Here is a 17997-nt window from a genome sequence, read left to right as displayed (position 1 = left end):
TGAGCTAAATAAACCTACTTTCTTTATATAGTACTCAACTTCATATTTTGTGGTAGCCACAGCAAATGGACTAATACACATATCATCTTAAGTCCAATTTATTGTAGGTGTAGTGCAACAACGGCCTAAAAAATAGCATGCTCTGTAAACTAATCACACATGACCTAAAATGTAATAGACTGATCTAAAACTAGAATGGGCAAATTAAATGTTTATTTAGTAATCTGTGTAGGAAAATGGCAATAAAATCATAATAGAATGGCTTGTATAGTTCACTTTGTGTTAAAACTCAACATGGAGGAAAGGGTGATCACATTGCATCAATCTTTGAAATAATTGGGAAGAAGATAGAGAAGAGACAAGTAGCATAACACTAAAATTTAAATAAGTATTATTACTGAATTTTTTGAAGCCTGTATGATGCTGTAGACCTTGGACTTGGATTTCCTTTAATGGGTTCAGATGAAGAATCAGTTGCTAAACATGACAGCAAGGAAGTACCTCTAAATATATGGATCAAATTGCTAAGGATATCTCAGGATAAATTTCTCCACCTCCTCACTTATGAAAAGGAGGGAGAATATTGTTGTCCAAAGGGAATCCCCTAAGTGCATAAAGTCAAAAAGATCTCATAAGAGCTGTCTTCAGGGTCTTCACAGAGAAGAAGAATCTAAACTCAAAAACAAAAACAAGGTCAGGCTAAATACCAGCTACTTGCTTCCACACTTCTAAGGAGCCAAAAAACACCCCGGCCAACACTTTCTAAAACCCATGGGCTTGGCTTCAAGTGTGGCAAGGGAGGACACCCAGCAAGAGCCTACCCCATCCCAAGCTCTGTTGAGGCCATGCCCATAGCTGTGTGGACAGGGTACATGGGAAGTCCCAGTGCCCCTTTCTCTGGAGTCAGAGTCACTCCTTCCAACCCCAAACTCGAACTGATTATCTTTCCCCAAAGTGCTGTGGATTCACCAGGCCTGGGTTCAAAGGACCCCACCATTGCCATCACCAGTGAAAACCCAGCATTTGTCTCACAGAAGGTACATTGATATCCTTCCTCTTGGACATGGCTGGGCAACTTGTTTGGTCTTACAATAACCATGTGACCTTTAAACACTCCATCTCTCTCTATTGGAATAGGTTGGCAGTGGCCAAATTCACAGCCACTCATAACTCAACCTCACACTTGTTCAAAAGGGTCCACCATCTTCACTCACAGCTTCTGTGTCTTACATACCTGTGCCACTCTACTCCTTTGGTGGGACATATGGACTACGCTGAATTCCACCATTACCCTCCAACACCTGGACTCTCACATACCCTTCTATCCTGTTACTAGCCCCCTCTCCTAATATCCCAAATCTCTCAGGAATGCCATATATCATTTCCAGCCAGGTAGACCCTCCTACTGGGACACTCAACATCCTTCAGTTGCCTTTTTACACAGCCCATGAAGATTCCTTCAAAAACACCTCCCAACCTCAATATCCCTTCAATCCAGAAGCCTTATAAGGGCTTCGACCTATAACCACTAGACTTCCAACTGAATCCCCCTATAATATTCCCATTCTCCCTGTCAAATTGTTGGGTCTAAGACAAACAGGGCAAGGTCCTGAGGAAGTGGCAATCACAAGTCCTGGTACCCACCTCTTTCTGTTTCACTGCTATTTCAAGGACACTGAAGAGGAAGACACACCCACTCACTGAACCTTAAGACTCCTTCCAGCTCAGTGTGATCTGAGACAGTTCTATGTTACTCTGCTGATCCTTCTCAAAGACTGCCACCATTACCTCCATCCAATCAAAACTAAAACTGCTTACTTTCCCCTGGAGCTGCTTTCTCCAGAGTGATTTGGTTGATTATATATATACATTTTTAAGATTTATTTATTTGTTTGAAAGATAGTTACAAAGAGAGGAGCTGGGCCCATCTGAACCCATGAGCCAGGAGTCTTCTTGCGGTCCTCCCACATGGTTGCAGGGCCTCAAGCATTAGGGCATCTTCTAGTGCTTTCTCAGGCCATAGCAGAGAGCTGGATCTCAAATCAGCGCTCATATGGGATTCTTGTGCTGCAGGAAGAGGCTTTACCTGCTAAGCCACAGTGCCAGCCTTAATTCACTTTCATAAAGATTTATCTATCTATCTATCTATCTATCTATCTATCTGAAAGTCACAGTTCCACATTGAGTGAATCATGAGAGTAAAATCAAACCACAACATCTCAATCTGGGCTTGTGAAAATGGTTTAATTTAAAAACTGGTTTTCCTACTTGTTAGTGAGGATGTGAAGGAACTGGAACTCTCAATGTTTCCTGGTGGGATACAGACTGGTACAACCATCTTGAAAAATAATATGGGCATTTGTTATAGATTTAATCAAGCACAACTCTCTGAGCATTCAATTTCCCTTTAAGGTATTTTCAATGAAATAGTATATATAGGTTCACTGAATCACTTATTTTTCAGATATTCATTAAAAAAGCTCAGTCATAATTGCAAAACTAATAATCTTGATGTTCATCAATATGATTAAGAAATTCTCATATATCCATATAATAGTGTATGAGTGTGCATGGATTTGAGAATTTTTTACACAATAAATTTATCTTTTAATTTCATTTTCATGACCTTTTGAAATATCTTTGTATTTCTTCACAATATGAATGAATTAATGATGCAAGAAACAAACTTGGAAGAATGTACCATTTTGTGAAGTAAATATACACAAATATAAATATGTTGATATGAAGTTGTAGAGAACTAATTAAAATATAGAGATATCATAGCTACACATCCCCCAAAGTAGAGATAGATAAAAGCAAATGATTATGGTTTAAGCCCATAATAAGCTATTCATACTTATTCTAAATCCATAGTAATTAAGATAAAACACTTGGAAAATTATTTACAAATAGTGTAAGATAGAATGTCCAGAAGAACAGATAATATGTAATTATTTAACATATGAGAAAGGTACAATAACAGATTACTGGGGAAATGTCATTTCCCATAATTTTAAAAAAGGAATCATGGTTATTAGTTTGCATGAAAATAAACTCAAAATGCATTAAATATATGAAAAAGGATGGCACAACTTGTTAAAATAAAATTCAATATAATGTCACTAGATTTTAAAGAAGAGAAATAATACTTTAGAAAGAAACAGATTAATCATAAAAATACTTATAATTTTATAATAGAACAGCTTCTATTTAGAATATAAAGAAAAGAAAAACACAAGCCACAGAAAACAAGGACATATTTACAATACATATAATTGAAAGAGTATTAACATTTAGAATGACTAAGATTCTTCAGCATCAAACCCTTAAAAAGGTAAATTTAAATACCCATCAAACTAGATTTTACAGATTAGAATAATTTACTGCCATTGACTTATGAATATACATGTCTAACTCAAGAAATCAGAAATGCACATTAACACTACCATGCTATACCACTTTATAGCCACTCTTTCTGTAAATATTAAAGTGGGTTATCACTTGATCATTAGCCAGAACAATAAGGAAATGTATGTATGAGTGTACAGTGGTACAGCCATTTTAGGAAAACCTTGTAAGGTACAATGTAAACCATGTCCCAGAAAAACCCATTTCTAGTTATATATGCTAGGGAAACTAGGTAACAGTACAGTGGAAAGTACTTAAATGCACGAAGGTCATTTTTTTTGCGAAAATGGTATTATTTTCTATTTTAAATTAATTTTTTTTGACATGCAGAGTTAGGCAGTGAGAGAGACAGAAAGAAAGGTATTCCTTCTGTTGGTTCACACCCCAAGTGGCCGCTATGGCCGGCATGTTGCGGCTAGTGCGCTGAAGCCAAGAGCCAGGTGCTTCCTCCTGGTCTCCCATGGGTGCAGGGCCCAAGCACTTGGGCCATCCTCCACTGCACTCCCGGGGCACAGCAGAGAGCTGGCCTGGAAGAGGTGCAACCGGGACAGAATCTGGCGCCCCGACCGGGACTAGAACCTGGGGTGCCAGCGCCAAAGGTGGAGGATTAGCCTAGTGAGCCGCGGCACCAGCCTAAATTAAAATATTATGACAATTTTGAGTCAACAGAGTAAGAGACTTTTAATGTGTAACTGTTTTTTAAGATTTATTTAATTTATTTGAAAGGCACAGTTACTGAGAGAGAGGGAGAGAAGAATCTTCCTTCTTCCCGCTGGAGAAGAGTGTTAGGAAATGATGAACACACTGAGGTCTCAGAGCACTTTACTTACTGACATGTATGCACTTGGGGAGAGGGGACCAGCCATTCTCTGTACATGTGATTTTGGTCTGCTCATTTGGAAGACTATAGCCCGGATAGCAGTCAACTTTGACAGATTCATTCTGTGAATATGTTCTTTCTGAAGACGGACGATATCCATTTTCCACATAACTGAAAGTACATTTTCCTAAGGATCATAAAAGTGTTTTAAGAGGTAAGAATATAATTTGGTCATCATTGTAGGTTAAAAATTACCTTTATAATATTAAATGATAAAGTACATGTATCCAAAAATAATCTATAATTAAGAAAAACTAAAGCTACTATTGAATGCTTATTAAAAAAGTAAGATCAATATTCCGTGCTATGTATCTTTAGTTTTCATAATTGTTATATACATAAAAGGTACAGAGATTCTTGTAAAAAAATCTCTATATTTGTCACATGGTTTTTATGAAGAGCTCCTTATAAAAGAAAAATCTATTGGGGTCTTTTGTTGTAGAATTCTTCCTTCATTTTATTTTTTTATATTTATTTGTCCATTTCTCAGTTTATTTATTTATTTCAGAAGCTGAGAGAGGAGGAGAGTGAGAGAGATAGCAACAATATGAGGAGCTTCCATCCACTGGCTCACTCTTCAAATGTCTGCAATAGCTGGGAATGAGCCAGCTGAAGCCAGGAGCCAGAAACCCAATGCAAGTCTGCCACATGGGTGACATGCATCCGGCTACTTGAACCATCCACTGTTGCATCCAGCAATGCATATTCACAGGAAGCTGGAACTGGGGGCAGAACCAGGACGCAAACTCGGAAACAGGAAGCGTGTGATCCAGAGGTGTCTGAACCACTAGGCGAAGGCTCACCTTCCTGGGTTCTGTTTTTGTCATGCAAGCCTTAGTCCTTGGCACTTATGTGCTCCTCTTTGCACTCTTGGGAATATTTATGTAAATTTAACTGCTCAGACAGGTACTTACTGAGACAGGGCACCACCGGTGACCATCCTTCTTTGGTGCATTGAATGTAACCCCAGTATGAATTTGAAGGAGTCACAAAATCAGTGTCGCAGTGATAGGTAAAATGTTCTCCTACAGCTACTGGAAAGTATGGTCTATATCTGTCTTCATAATACAGACCTCCATGATTTATTTGTGGAAAATCACAGGGTTTCACTGGCAATAAGAAACAAAAAAAGTGCAAATAATCTTTTACTTTATTGAACAATCATATCAGCGTTGAATCATCTGGTCAATGAATTATATTCTCTTGATACCATAATTATACCCATTGAAATAAGGTTTTTATAATAAGGCAAGTTATAGAATTCATATGACTAGGCGGGCTCTTTGTTAATGAAAATGAAAATGTGTCTTGTCATTCACAAGGACCTACAAACTAGTATAAGACTTCAGAAAAAAAAAAGGGCACAGACTTATACCACAAATTCTCCTTGAGTACATATGACATATCCTCACTCTAGCTAATTAAATGAACATTCTTGTTAAGAGGTGAAGGTATTGATCTTACCTTTCAGTTCATACCTTTTTTTTTTTTAATTTTCAGTTCACATCAGATCAGAACCCTCCTTTTCTCATAAAAATGCAATATAGGGAGACAGCGTTTTTGTTTTGTTTTGTTTTAAAATTTTTATTTTTCTTTTTACTTCAGACAATGCAAGAAATATAGAGAAACCAAAAAAAATTTTCTTTTGATCATACCACAAAACATTTCAAAACTTTTGGGATACAGCAAACACAGTATAAAGAAGAAAGTTTATAGCAATTATTGCCCACATCAAAACTTGGAAAGGTATTAAATAAAAAATCTAACAAGGCATTTCAAAAACCTGAAGAACAAGGACAAAAAAATTCATAATTTGGAAAAGGAAATAAATAATAAAATTAGAGAATAAAAAGAAATTAAAATTATAAAATATCAGTGAAATGAAGAGCTGTTTTTTTGAAAAAAAAAATGATAAAAGATTGGCTCATATAACCAAAACAAAAAGAAAAAGGAAGAAGATCTAAATTACTAAAATCAGAAATGAAAAGGGAGGGGCTGGCGCTGTGGCGCAGTGAGTTAAAGACCTGGCCTGAAGCGCCGGCATCCCATCTGGGTGCTGGTTCTAGTCCTGGCTGCTCCTCTTCTAATCCAGCTCTCTACTATGGCCTAGGAAGGCAACAGAAGACTGCTCAAATGCTTGGGATCTGCACTTCCTTGGGAGACCCGGGAGAAGCTCCTGGCTCCTGGTTTCAGATCAGCACAACTCTGGCCATTGCGGCCATCTGGGGAGTGAACCAATGGATAGAAGACCTCTCTCTCTGTCTCTACCTCTCTCTGTAACTCTGTCTTTCAAATAAATAAAATCAACCTTTAAAAAAAGAAAAGAAAAGAAATGAAAGGGGAAATAGCAAATGATGCCATAGGAAGGGAAAAAAATAGGAATTGTTTCAAATAGCTATATGTCAATAAATTGGAAAATATAGAAGAAATGAATGTATTTCTAGAGAGATACAATTTACCAAAATTGTGGCATAGAAAGTTTGAATAAATCAATAACCAAGACTGACATTGAATCAGTAATAAAAAGTCGTTCGACAAAGAAAAGCCCAGGACCTGATGGTTTCAATGATGAATTCTACTGAACTTTTAAGGAAGAACTAATCCTAATTCATCTATTTTTATTTACTTATTTATTTATTTGAAAGGTAGAGCTAAAGAGAGGGTGGGAATGAGGAAGGGGGAGAGAGGAAGAGAGAGGGAGAGAGAGATAGAGAGAGAGAGAGACTGATCTTCCAACTGCTGGTTCACTCCCCAAATTACCACAGAGGCCAGGCCTGGGCCAGGTTGAAGCCAGGATCTAGAAGCTCCACCAGGGTCTCACATGTGGGTGGCAGTGACCCAAGCTTTCCCAGGAACATGAGCAGACAGCTGGATTGGAAGTGGAGCAGCTGGGACACAAACCCACACCCATATGTGAATCTGGTGCAGCAGATGGCAGCTTAACCCGCTGAGACACAGCGCCAGCGCCCCCAGCCCAATTCATCTTAAATTATTCAAAATAATTAAAAGGAAGGAACTCTTCCAGACTTATTCTGTGAGGGCAGCATTACCTTAACTCCAAACCAGAGAAAGATACAACAAAAAAGAGAACTATAGAGCAGTATATATATATAGATGTAAAATTCCTCAACAAAATAATAGTAAACTGAAGTCAACAACACATTAAAAAGATCATCCGCACAGAACAAGTGGGATTGATCCCAGGGATGCAGGGATGGCTCAACATACAGGAGTCCATAAACAGGATATATCATATCAACAAAATGAAGGAAAATAAACATGATTACCTCAACAGCTGCAGAGAAAGTATTTGATAAAATACAATACCCTTCCATAAAATTAAAAATGAGTATAAAAGGCACAAACTTCAACACAATCAAGGCAATATATGATAAACTCACAGCCAGGATCATATTCAATGGAGAAAAGCTGGAAGCATTGCCACCAAGATCCAGAACCAAACAAGGATGCCCACTTTCACCATTATTATTCGATATATTTCTGCAACTTTTAGCCATACACATTAGAGAAGACAAAGAAATCAATGGGATACAAATTGGAAAGCAGGAAGTCAAAATATACCTGTTTGCAGCTGATCTGATCCTTTATACAGGGGAAATAAAGACGCCACTGAGACTGATGGAACGCAGAGCTTGGCAAAGTGCAGGATATAAAATCAACACACAAAAATCAGTAGCATTGCCGGCGCCGCGGCTCACTAGGCCAATCCTCCGCCTTGCGGCGCCAGCACACCGGGTTCTAGTCCCGGTGGGGGCACCAATCCTGTCCCGGTTGCCCCTCTTCCAGGCTAGCTCTCTGCTGTGGCCAGGGAGTGCTGTGGAGGATGGCCCAAGTGCTTGGGCCCTGCACCCCATGGGAGACCAGGAAAAGCACCTGGCTCCTGGCTTCGGATCAGCACGGTGCGCCGGCCGCAGCGTGCCTACTGTGGCGGCCATTGGAGGGTGAACCAATGGCAAAAGGAAGACCTTTCTCTCTGTCTCTCTCTCACTGTCCACTCTGCCTGTCAGAAAAAAAAAATCAATAGCATTCATATATACTAATAATTCGTGGATTGAGAAAGAACTTGCAAGGTCAGTCTGATTCACCATAGGTCCCTTAGGAAAAATTTAACCAAATATGTGAAATATCTCTACAATGAAAATTACAAGGCATAAATGCAAGAAATAGGAGACACACACAAAGAAAAATCTTCCACATTCATGGTTGGGCAGATTCAATGTAATCCCAGTCAAAATGCCAAGGGCATTCTTCACAGAACTAGAAGAAAACAGTTCTAAAATTCATATGGAAACACAAAAGATCCTGAATAGCCAAAGCAATCTGAAACAATAAAAACAAAGGGGAGGCATCACAATATCAGGTTTCAAAACATACCACAGGGTTGGTATAATCAAAACAGCCAGGTACTGGCACAAAACAGATGTATAGACTAATAGAACAGAATAGGAACTCCAGAAATTAATTCATGCATCTACAACTAACTAATCTTCGACAAATGAGCTTAAATTAATCCTGGGAAAAAGGAGAGTCTTCATCAAATGATGTTGGAAATATTGGACTTCCAAAAGCAGACGTTTGAAACAAGACCACTACATTAGACCTTAAACAAAAATCAACTTACAATTAATCAAGGATCTATACCTAAGAAATGCAACCCTCAATTTTTTTAAAGAAAGTACAGTTCTTTTTTTCTGAAAGATTCATTTATTTATTAGAAAGCAAATTTATGGAGAGGCAGAGGCAGAGAGAGAGAGAGAGAGAGAGAGAGAGAGATCGAGAGATCTTCCATCCACTGGCTTATTCCCTAGATGGCCACAATGGCTAGAGCTATGCTGATCCAAAGCCAGGAGCTTCTTCCAGGTCTCCCACGTGTGTGCAGGGGCCCAAGGTCTTGGGTCATTCTGTACTGCTTTCCCAGGCCATAGCAGAGAGAGCTGTATTGGAAGTGGAACAGCTAGGACTTGAATTAGTGCCCATGTGGGATGCTGGCACTGCACTCAGTGGCTTTGCCCACTACGCTACAGCGACAACACCAATCAACAATTTTCTAGAGGAAAACATCGGGGGAATGATACAAGATTTTGGTTTGGGCAAAGATTTCTTGGATTTGATCCCAGAAGCACAGGCAATGAAAGGAAAAATAGACAAATTGGATTACATCAGCTAAGAAGTTCTTCAAAGCAAAAGAAACTCAGTAAAGTGAAGAGGCAACCTACAGGATAGGGGAAAGTATTAGCAAACTATCTATCTGATAAAGGATTAATGTCTATAATATATAAGAAACACAAGAAACTCAACAACAACAAAACAAATAACCCAGCTAAGAAATTGGAAAGGACATGAACAGGAACTCCTCCAGGTTGAAATACAAATAGCCAGCAGACATATGAGAAAATGCTCAGGACCACTAGCCATCAGGGAAATGAAATTAAAAACCACAATGAGGTATCACTCACCCCAGTTAGAATGACTATTATCCAAAATCAAAAAATAGCAAATACCAGTGAGGATGCGGAGAAAAAATACCCTAATACATTGCTGGTGGGAACATAAATTGGTACAACCATTCTGGAAACATTATAGAGAATTCTCAGAAAACTAGAAATAGATCTACTATATGACTCAGCTATTCCACTCCTGGGAATGTATCCAAAGGAAATGAAATCAGCATAAGAAAGTGTTACATGCACTCCCATGTTTGTAACCCTTCAGTTCACAATAGCTAAAATATGGAATCAAACCAGATGTCCATCAGCCAATGACTGGATAAAAAAATATGGTATATACAGAATGGAATTATACTTAGTCATAAAAAAAGAATGAAATCCTGATATTTGCAGCAAAATGGATACAACTGGAGAGATTATTATGCTAAATGAAATAATCCACACCCAAAGTTTCAATATCACATGTTTTCTCTTATTAGTATCAGTTAATATGTTCAGAGGATAAAAGTTGTGTGGACATCAGGTTATTTAGTATATAGTTATAAATATTGCTTCACTGAATCAAACTATGTATATTATGATATACTCTTATTTAATACATTAAAATATAGAAATAGAGAGTGAAGGATAGTGAGGACTCTTGCAGTACCAGCAACGCTTTGTTCTTATTTTGGGTGTTGCTTATAAGTGTGATCAGATGACCAAAAGTCATGATCTATAAATTTATGTGTAGTTCTTGGTCTGTATACTGTATGTTAATAAAATGTCTGAGAAAGAATTGGAATGGAACTCACAGCTACATCTTGGACCAGGCACCCAGCCACTACCCGTGCATCTTGCTGTATTTCCCCGGGTTGCAGGATAAAAACCTGCTTTACACTCATATCTGATTTCATCTCCAGTTCTGTGTTGAATCCTTTTCGGTGAGTAGGATCCATTTGGAATATAAGGAACATTACATGTTACTTCTGAAAAGAAAAGGGTTATGTGAATAATGTAGAAATCAGTGCCCAGACAAGTTAATCAACTACATGAAGATTAAAAAGTAGATGTTAATTATATATCCATGGCACATCACAAACTGTATACATCTTCATATCCTGTCTGCTTTATCATTCATATTTTCCTCCAGTATGTTTGTCATTAGATGCATTGTACTCCTTGGACTTTTAATCACTCTTTCTGAAAGCCAACATATACTTCATGATTTTCCATATCTGGCAATGAGTTCATGACATATAGCTTCAACTGTTCTTTCCACTTCTTTTTACCTCTTTGGTTTCTGCTGTTCTTATAGGGGCTGTTTGCAAATACTCAGTGTCTTTTTCTTCCAGACAGTTTGTTGGGAAGCACATCCTTCCTGTTTGTAGGAAATGTGACCATGTGCCTTGTATAAGACAATGAAATGAAAATGGATGTAGTATCTTTCATCTTGGAGAGGAAGTTTTCAAAGCTATTCTGTGAATTTTTATGCTCTCTCTCATAGCTGCAATGACTAGGGAAGGACGTGAAAAGCTGGTATCTTTCTCATCTAATTCTTAAAACTATTAGAATGAAGAGAGTCCTTGAAAATGAGCATAAACTGGAAAACATAGCCTATGAAGATATCAAGATATTACAATACATTTTCCTTGCTGTGATAGAATAACCTGGTATAGGGCTTAGAAAACCTTTCTGCAAAAGGCCAGATCGAAGATCTCTGTTGCAATTCTTCAACTCTGCCACTGTGGAGCAAAAGTAGCCATAGCAATTATCTAACACACCATAAGCAAATGGGCATGACTGTGATCTGAAAACACTTTATTTGACCTGTGAGCTATAGTCTGCCACCTTTGACCTCATCTTTCCTAACTTACAACATTCTTCTCATTCCTTTTCATCAACTGTGCCATCTCTCAATAAAGGAATGATTTTCAATATTCCTTTTCTAATAAAACATTGTATTTTAAGTTTTGTAGAAAAGTTACATAATTATGTACATTAGGGTCATATTGTATTTTAAATTAAAAATGAAATGTATGGTAGACATTTGGTAGTGCCTGAAATCCACTTATATGCCTCTAATTCACTTCCTCTTCCATTTTTCAAAGTAAGTGATGGCCTCAGTCAGCTTTTTGTTCCTATAATAAAATATGTAAAGCAGGTTAACGACAAAGGAAAAGGGTTATTTTGGTTCATGGTTCAGGAGGTGCAAGGTCTAGAGGTCTTCTCTGGTAATGACCTTCTTGCTGGCAGAGTTCCAAGGTTGGGTGGGGCATCACCTGGTTAGATGTAGGGAGGGCACTTGTCTGTGTTTCTCTATCAGCCAGCAGTCTCTCTGTCCTTATACAGCCACTAGGATCAAACCTTGGAGACTCATCCTAGTGCCTAGCTTACTCTTAATGACTTCCCTAAGGTCTCTGAACACCATGGTTAGATTCAAGTCTCTACCTTCTTAGTAACCTTGATTTATGACTTTGGTGGCTCTGAACTCCTGCATGGATTTGGAGACCAAATTCTATTCAAGCTGTCACAGTGACCTATAGTCTCCTCACTTTTCTCAAGTCACTTAAACTATTGCTCCTTCACCAACAGGAATAGTCTGCATTCACACAAATCAGTTGAAACCACCAGTTGGGACATCTCTATACTTCTTTCCAACATTCCTTCAACATTAGCTTTTTATAAACTACAACATTAGCAGTTGAAGGTAATATCTTCAGTGGTAAGGTATTCCACTGAAATCCAGGCTACCTTCAAATCTTTTGTTTTCCCATGAATCTTGGACCATTGTTTATTCCTTCCCTCTCTCTCTGTCAGCTACTCTCTCTTAAATGGACATGCAAGCTTCTGTGATTTTGAACTCCTTTTCTCAAGCCTTATTAAAGTCTAGCTAATGTGGTAAGTTCTGTCTCTCCTTCACAAGCAAAATTCTTTTTTTTTCTTTTTTCTTTCTTTTTTTTTTTTTTTTTTTTTTTTGACAGGCAGAGTGGATAGTGAGAGAGACAGAGAGAAAGGTCTTCCTTTTTGCTGTTGGTTCACCCTCCAATGGCCGCTGCAGCCGGCACACTGCGCTGATCCGAAGCCAGGAGCCAGGTGCTTCTCCTGGTCTCCCATGCGGGTGCAGGGCCCAAGGACTTGGGCCATCCTCCACTGCCTTCCCGGGCCACAGCAGAGAGCTGGACTGGAAGAGGGTCAACCGGGACAGAATCCGGCACCCTGACTGGGACTAGAACCCGGTGTGCCGGTGCCACAAGGCGGAGGATTAGCATGTTAAGCCACAGCGCCGGCCTTTCCACTTTCTTATGTCTTTTTTTCTACAACCAACTACTCTTTGGTTTCTGCCACTGCCCTGAAAAAAAGTCACTAGTGTGCACCACTTTCCAAATCCAGAAACTCTTTCAATTCCACCTATGACTATGGCTGATATGTATTATGAAGTCCTTCATTAACTGAACCAATAAAACCCTTTCTAACACTTGGCTTTGTTGATCATTGACTATGTTTGCCTGCTTTTCCTTGCTTTGTCTAAATAATACTTTCACTTTATAGTTTATGATTTTATTTTATTTTTATATTTGTTTGTGGTTCCTCTTCCTCTACTCAATGTTTAGGCCCTGACTATTCCCCTTATCTTTCCTACTACTGCTTTCCTACCTGGTCTCTACACTGCCACCATGCTGACCTGTCTGACCCTCTTACACCCCAAGCTTATTCCTATCATTCCTGTGTGTTGAATGATCCTGCCCTAGATCTTCCCATGGATGCTCATCGACCCCTCAGAAACTTCTTTCTTGCAGATTCTATAGATATCATGTAAATAAGTATTTCTACTTCACAGTGGTTTTCATAGAGATATTTTCTTGACTTTGTTGATTCCCTGTTCAAAATCTCTGTGAGTTAAGATATTTCCATACTTAAAAGCTAACCCCATTTTATGCTAATAACTTCTCCAATGAGGTCCAAATCAAATACCCCACTATAGGTGCACACTGTACAGGTTCCTGTGTATAATCCAAAGATACATCCAATTTATGGTATGACAAACTTTCTTTTTCTTAATACAAGCTTTTCCTTCTGTTTTCAGTATTTTAATTTGTGGAATAGAAACTTATGAGAGAAGCCTAAAATTTCCCCCACTATCTTTCCCCTTCATCATTATTACATTTAGTCAGATACAAAACTCCATAAAGTTTAAATTATTGGTAACATATCTCCTCCTTCCCATACCACACTTCCACAGTGTGTATTCCATTCCTGGAGGTATTGTAACAATCTCTTAATTAGTTTTGAATTTACAATTAATACTGACAAAGCATTCTTTAGTATGTTGCTTTTACTAATAGGATATAATGTTAATATTAGTAATAATTATATGAAAAATAACATGTGATCATCTGAACACAAGTTTAATGTAAAGTATGTCTTCAGTATTTGACATTGACTAATCTCAACTGAGCTTTAAATGTGTTCCTTTATTTTTTATTTCTTCTGTCATTTCATTCTGCTATATTTATCATATTTTCATTTACTCATTTCATATATCCATTGCAGTATAGTTTATCTTCCCTTAGGTCTCACCCCATGGTGTAACTCACCTAAATCTATGAGATAGAAAACAAAAACTTTAAGTAAGATACCAACCAAATAATATTAACTTAAAAAAATTAAGTAAAAATGAAGACTTCTGGTGATTCCTTTGGTACTACAGACACAAATCCCTTAACAAACATTAATTCCACACCATCATAATCCGCCTTAAAATAAATGGTGCTACTAATACATTGCCATAGTATGTGTTTATATCACAAACAATAATCTTTGAGACCATTCAAAATTTCAGGCTACTGTTTCCCTACTATTAGAAATAGCCAGGGCCAGCACTGTGTCGCAGCAGGTTAAAGCCCTGGCCTGAAGCGCCAGCATCCCATATGGACGCTAATTTGAGACTCAGCTGCTCTACTTCCTGTCCAGCTCTCTGCTATGGCCTGGGAAAGCAGTGGAAGATGGCCCAAGTCCTTGGGCCCCTGCACCCACATGGGAGACCTGGAAGAAGCTCCTGCCTCCTGACTTCGGATCAGCACAGCTCCGGCCGTTGTGGCCATCTGGTGAGTAAACCAGTGGATGGAGGACCCCACCCACCCACCTCTCCTTCTCTGTGTAACTCTAAATTTCAAGCAAATAAATAAATTAAAAAAAAAGGAAAAAAATAAATAGCCATGTGTCATTTAAATTTAAATAATAACTCTAGATTAGCATTTTATGTTGTGAATTAATTAAAAATAAGTCTGGGTAGGGAATAGATGGATTTGGATCAAAAATCCTTATTATGGAGCAAATCTTGGAACCTTTAATTATTCCTGTAAGTTTTGACAATTTACCCAGATATGAGACTCCAGACATGGACATGCCACAGATCAGAAAGAAATAAAATCATGTATGTTTCTCCTAGATTATTTTATTTAAATTTTGTTTTGTTATTTGGCTTCAATCCTATTATTGAGGCAACTAAGAGAGTTTTGAGTTATATAATTTCAGAGGAAGTAGGGCAAATAGATTTTGAATTCATCATATATCAGCAAGCAATTTCTTGCATTGTGCCAGAAAAACAGAGAATTATTTGGGATACATTAGCTGAGGTGCAGAAGATAGAGTATTATTATTGCTGTTGTTATTAATATTAAGAAAACTATTCAGTTAATCCAAAGTGTTTTTCAAGAAAAGGAAGCACATTCTAAGAGAGAATGCATTTTTATCTAATTTGGAATGAATATCCATTTATGCTGATCTTTAGTAAACTGCCCTGTGAAAGAGAAAACCCTAAAGCAAGAGTTATGCATGCATTTATGATGCATATGGTTTGAAGTTCATAAGGTTCTTAAAAATTCAACCTTCTTCCTATCACAGTATTACAGTATCTATAAAAGCAACCCTCTCAGGAGGTCATTGACCACGCATAACACTGTACTTTATTTTACTCACTACAACAACATTCATCAAAAGCCAACAAACTTCTTCTTATTTTTTTTTTTTTTTTGACAGGCAGAGTGGATAGTGAGAGAGAGACAGAGAGAAAGATCTTCCTTTTGCCATTGGTTCACCCTCCAATGGCCGCTGCGGCCTGCTCATCGCGCTGATCTGAAGCCAGGAGCCAGGTGCTTCTCCTGGTCTCCCATGCGGGTGCAGGGCCCAAGGACTTGGGCCATCCTCCACTGCCTTCCTGGCCCATAGCAGAGAGCTTGCCTGGAAGAGGGGCAACTGGGATAGAATCCGGCACCCCAACCGGGACTAGAACCCAGTGTGCCAGCGCCGCAAGGCGGAGGATTAGCCTGTTAAGCCACGGCGCCGGCTGCCAACAAACTTCTTTTTCAGAAATGTTTGCAAGTATCTCAAGGTGGTCATTATACTCCTAGCTGTATCTTGTATTTTTCTCATAGTATGGTTTCTTAAACTCTTGGTCTACATATAGTTTTAATTCATTCCTTTAAAAAATGAGGTAGGCTTAATTGAAAATGAAAAAAAAAAAACTTGGTGTTCAATTGGACATTGCATAGAAAATTAATCAATTTTTTTAAAAAAATCATGTAGGATCTCTGTCATTAATGTGCAGTACACTGTGATTTAATGCTATAACTAGTACTCCAACAGTATTTTTCACTTTGTGTTGCTATGTGAGGGGAAACTGTTGAAATCTTTACTTTATATATACTAAACTGATTTTCTGTATATAAAGAGAATTGAAAATGAATCTTGATGTGAATGGAAGGGGAGAGAGAGCTGGAAAGGGGAGGGTTGTGGGTGGGAGGGAAGTTATGGGGGGGGGGGAAGCCATTGTAACCCATAAGCTGTACTTTGGAAATTTATATTCATTAAATAAAAGATAAAAAAAAATAAAATAAAATGAATGAGGTAGGCTAAGTAGAATACAATATTCCAGATATATTTTTGGTGGGCAAAGAACACAATTGAGGTCAATTCTGTCTCCCTATAACATCCTTTTATGATGGACATTTTTCTAACACTACCATCACTATTGACCCATATTAGGTTTGTTACCAAAAGTCTCCATTTATTTCCACTTAATTCCATTGCCAATTGAAGTTTAACCTTTTTGAGGCTAAATCCTAGGCTTTAGAGGAATAATCTAATTGATGAGAACTGTATATAAATGGCAATTAGGAAGTCTAGTATAATTGTGTTCCAGTTTTAGATGTGTTTTTCTGACAATAGGCCAATGTCTATCTTCAGAGTGAAAAGATCACTCTAATAGATCTCAAAATGGACTTTAGACACATAAAGCTCTGTAAGAGGCCACTTCAAAAAGTTCATGGTAAGTGGAATTAAAGTGTAAGATTTTTTGGAGCCAAAATTTTTTAAATTCATACATAAATTTTTTTCATCCTATGTATTTTCCATAAACTTTGTGAAGACCCCTCATATATGCTTTTATAATGCTTAATTGTTATAAAAATTAATATTCCACTTTTGAGAAAAATAAATAATTGAATTGAAATGTTTATATTAATTAAAATAACTTATATCCAAAAAGAAGAAATGATATATAAAACGTTTACCTTTACATGAAGGTTCTGGACTCCATCCACTGCTAGTGCACACCGTATCTCCTCTTTCAGTATATTCAAAACCTGGGTTACATTTATATTGTAATCGTTCATTGTTCTTATAAGTTTTCTTCTGAGAAAGACTATGCCCATTTGTAATTACTGGAGAATTGCAGGAAATTTCTAAAAAGAAGAAATTAGATTTCAAAATGTTTATTATGAACTAAAGGACTGTGACCTAGACAGACTTTCATGATGACTTAAGTTTTGTTTCCATCAGGGAAATCAGTCAACCAAAAATGTTTGTTTTGACTTGTCTGCTCAATAAATGACTTACCTATTATTAACCTTCGGTTTAGAAAGAAGTTAAATTTTGCATTAAATTTCATTCTAATTTTATTTGGTTTGGAGGTAAATTATTTCTTGTGAAATAAATGGTGACCAATAATATTCATCAAATGTATATAATGAAACTAAATATAGATATAGGTTTATTGTGATAAGTATTTTCACTGAATAATCTGATAACACATTTTCATTTATTGATAATGGAGTAATTAGCAATAGGACACTTTCTCAGAGAAACTCATTTAACTCATTGCCATTATATCTCTGAAAATAACTGATGTTATGTTTTTATGTTTTCACCATTGATTCAGGTTTTATGTCCAAAAAGAAAAACTGGCCATTATCTTCAATA

At 37.5% G+C, this 17997-nt stretch overlaps 1 protein-coding gene across 1 annotated transcript in view; it reads right to left on the bottom strand.

Moving 5' to 3' along the window:
- The window catches only part of CFH (complement factor H), a 117265-nt gene that overhangs the window by 80264 nt on the left and 19004 nt on the right, over positions 1–17997 (bottom strand). The window contains exons 6-9 of the mRNA XM_062210736.1: positions 17310–17480; positions 10551–10724; positions 5203–5397; positions 4239–4415 (exon numbers count right to left, since the gene is read on the bottom strand). Coding sequence (XP_062066720.1) covers positions 4239–4415; positions 5203–5397; positions 10551–10724; positions 17310–17480 — 717 coding nt within the window. The remainder of the gene's footprint in view (positions 1–4238; positions 4416–5202; positions 5398–10550; positions 10725–17309; positions 17481–17997) is intronic.

This window comes from Lepus europaeus, chromosome 14 (genome assembly GCF_033115175.1).
Source record: "Lepus europaeus isolate LE1 chromosome 14, mLepTim1.pri, whole genome shotgun sequence".
Classification (NCBI taxonomy): Eukaryota; Metazoa; Chordata; class Mammalia; order Lagomorpha; family Leporidae; genus Lepus; species Lepus europaeus.
This window is presented reverse-complemented; position numbering and strand designations above follow the sequence as displayed.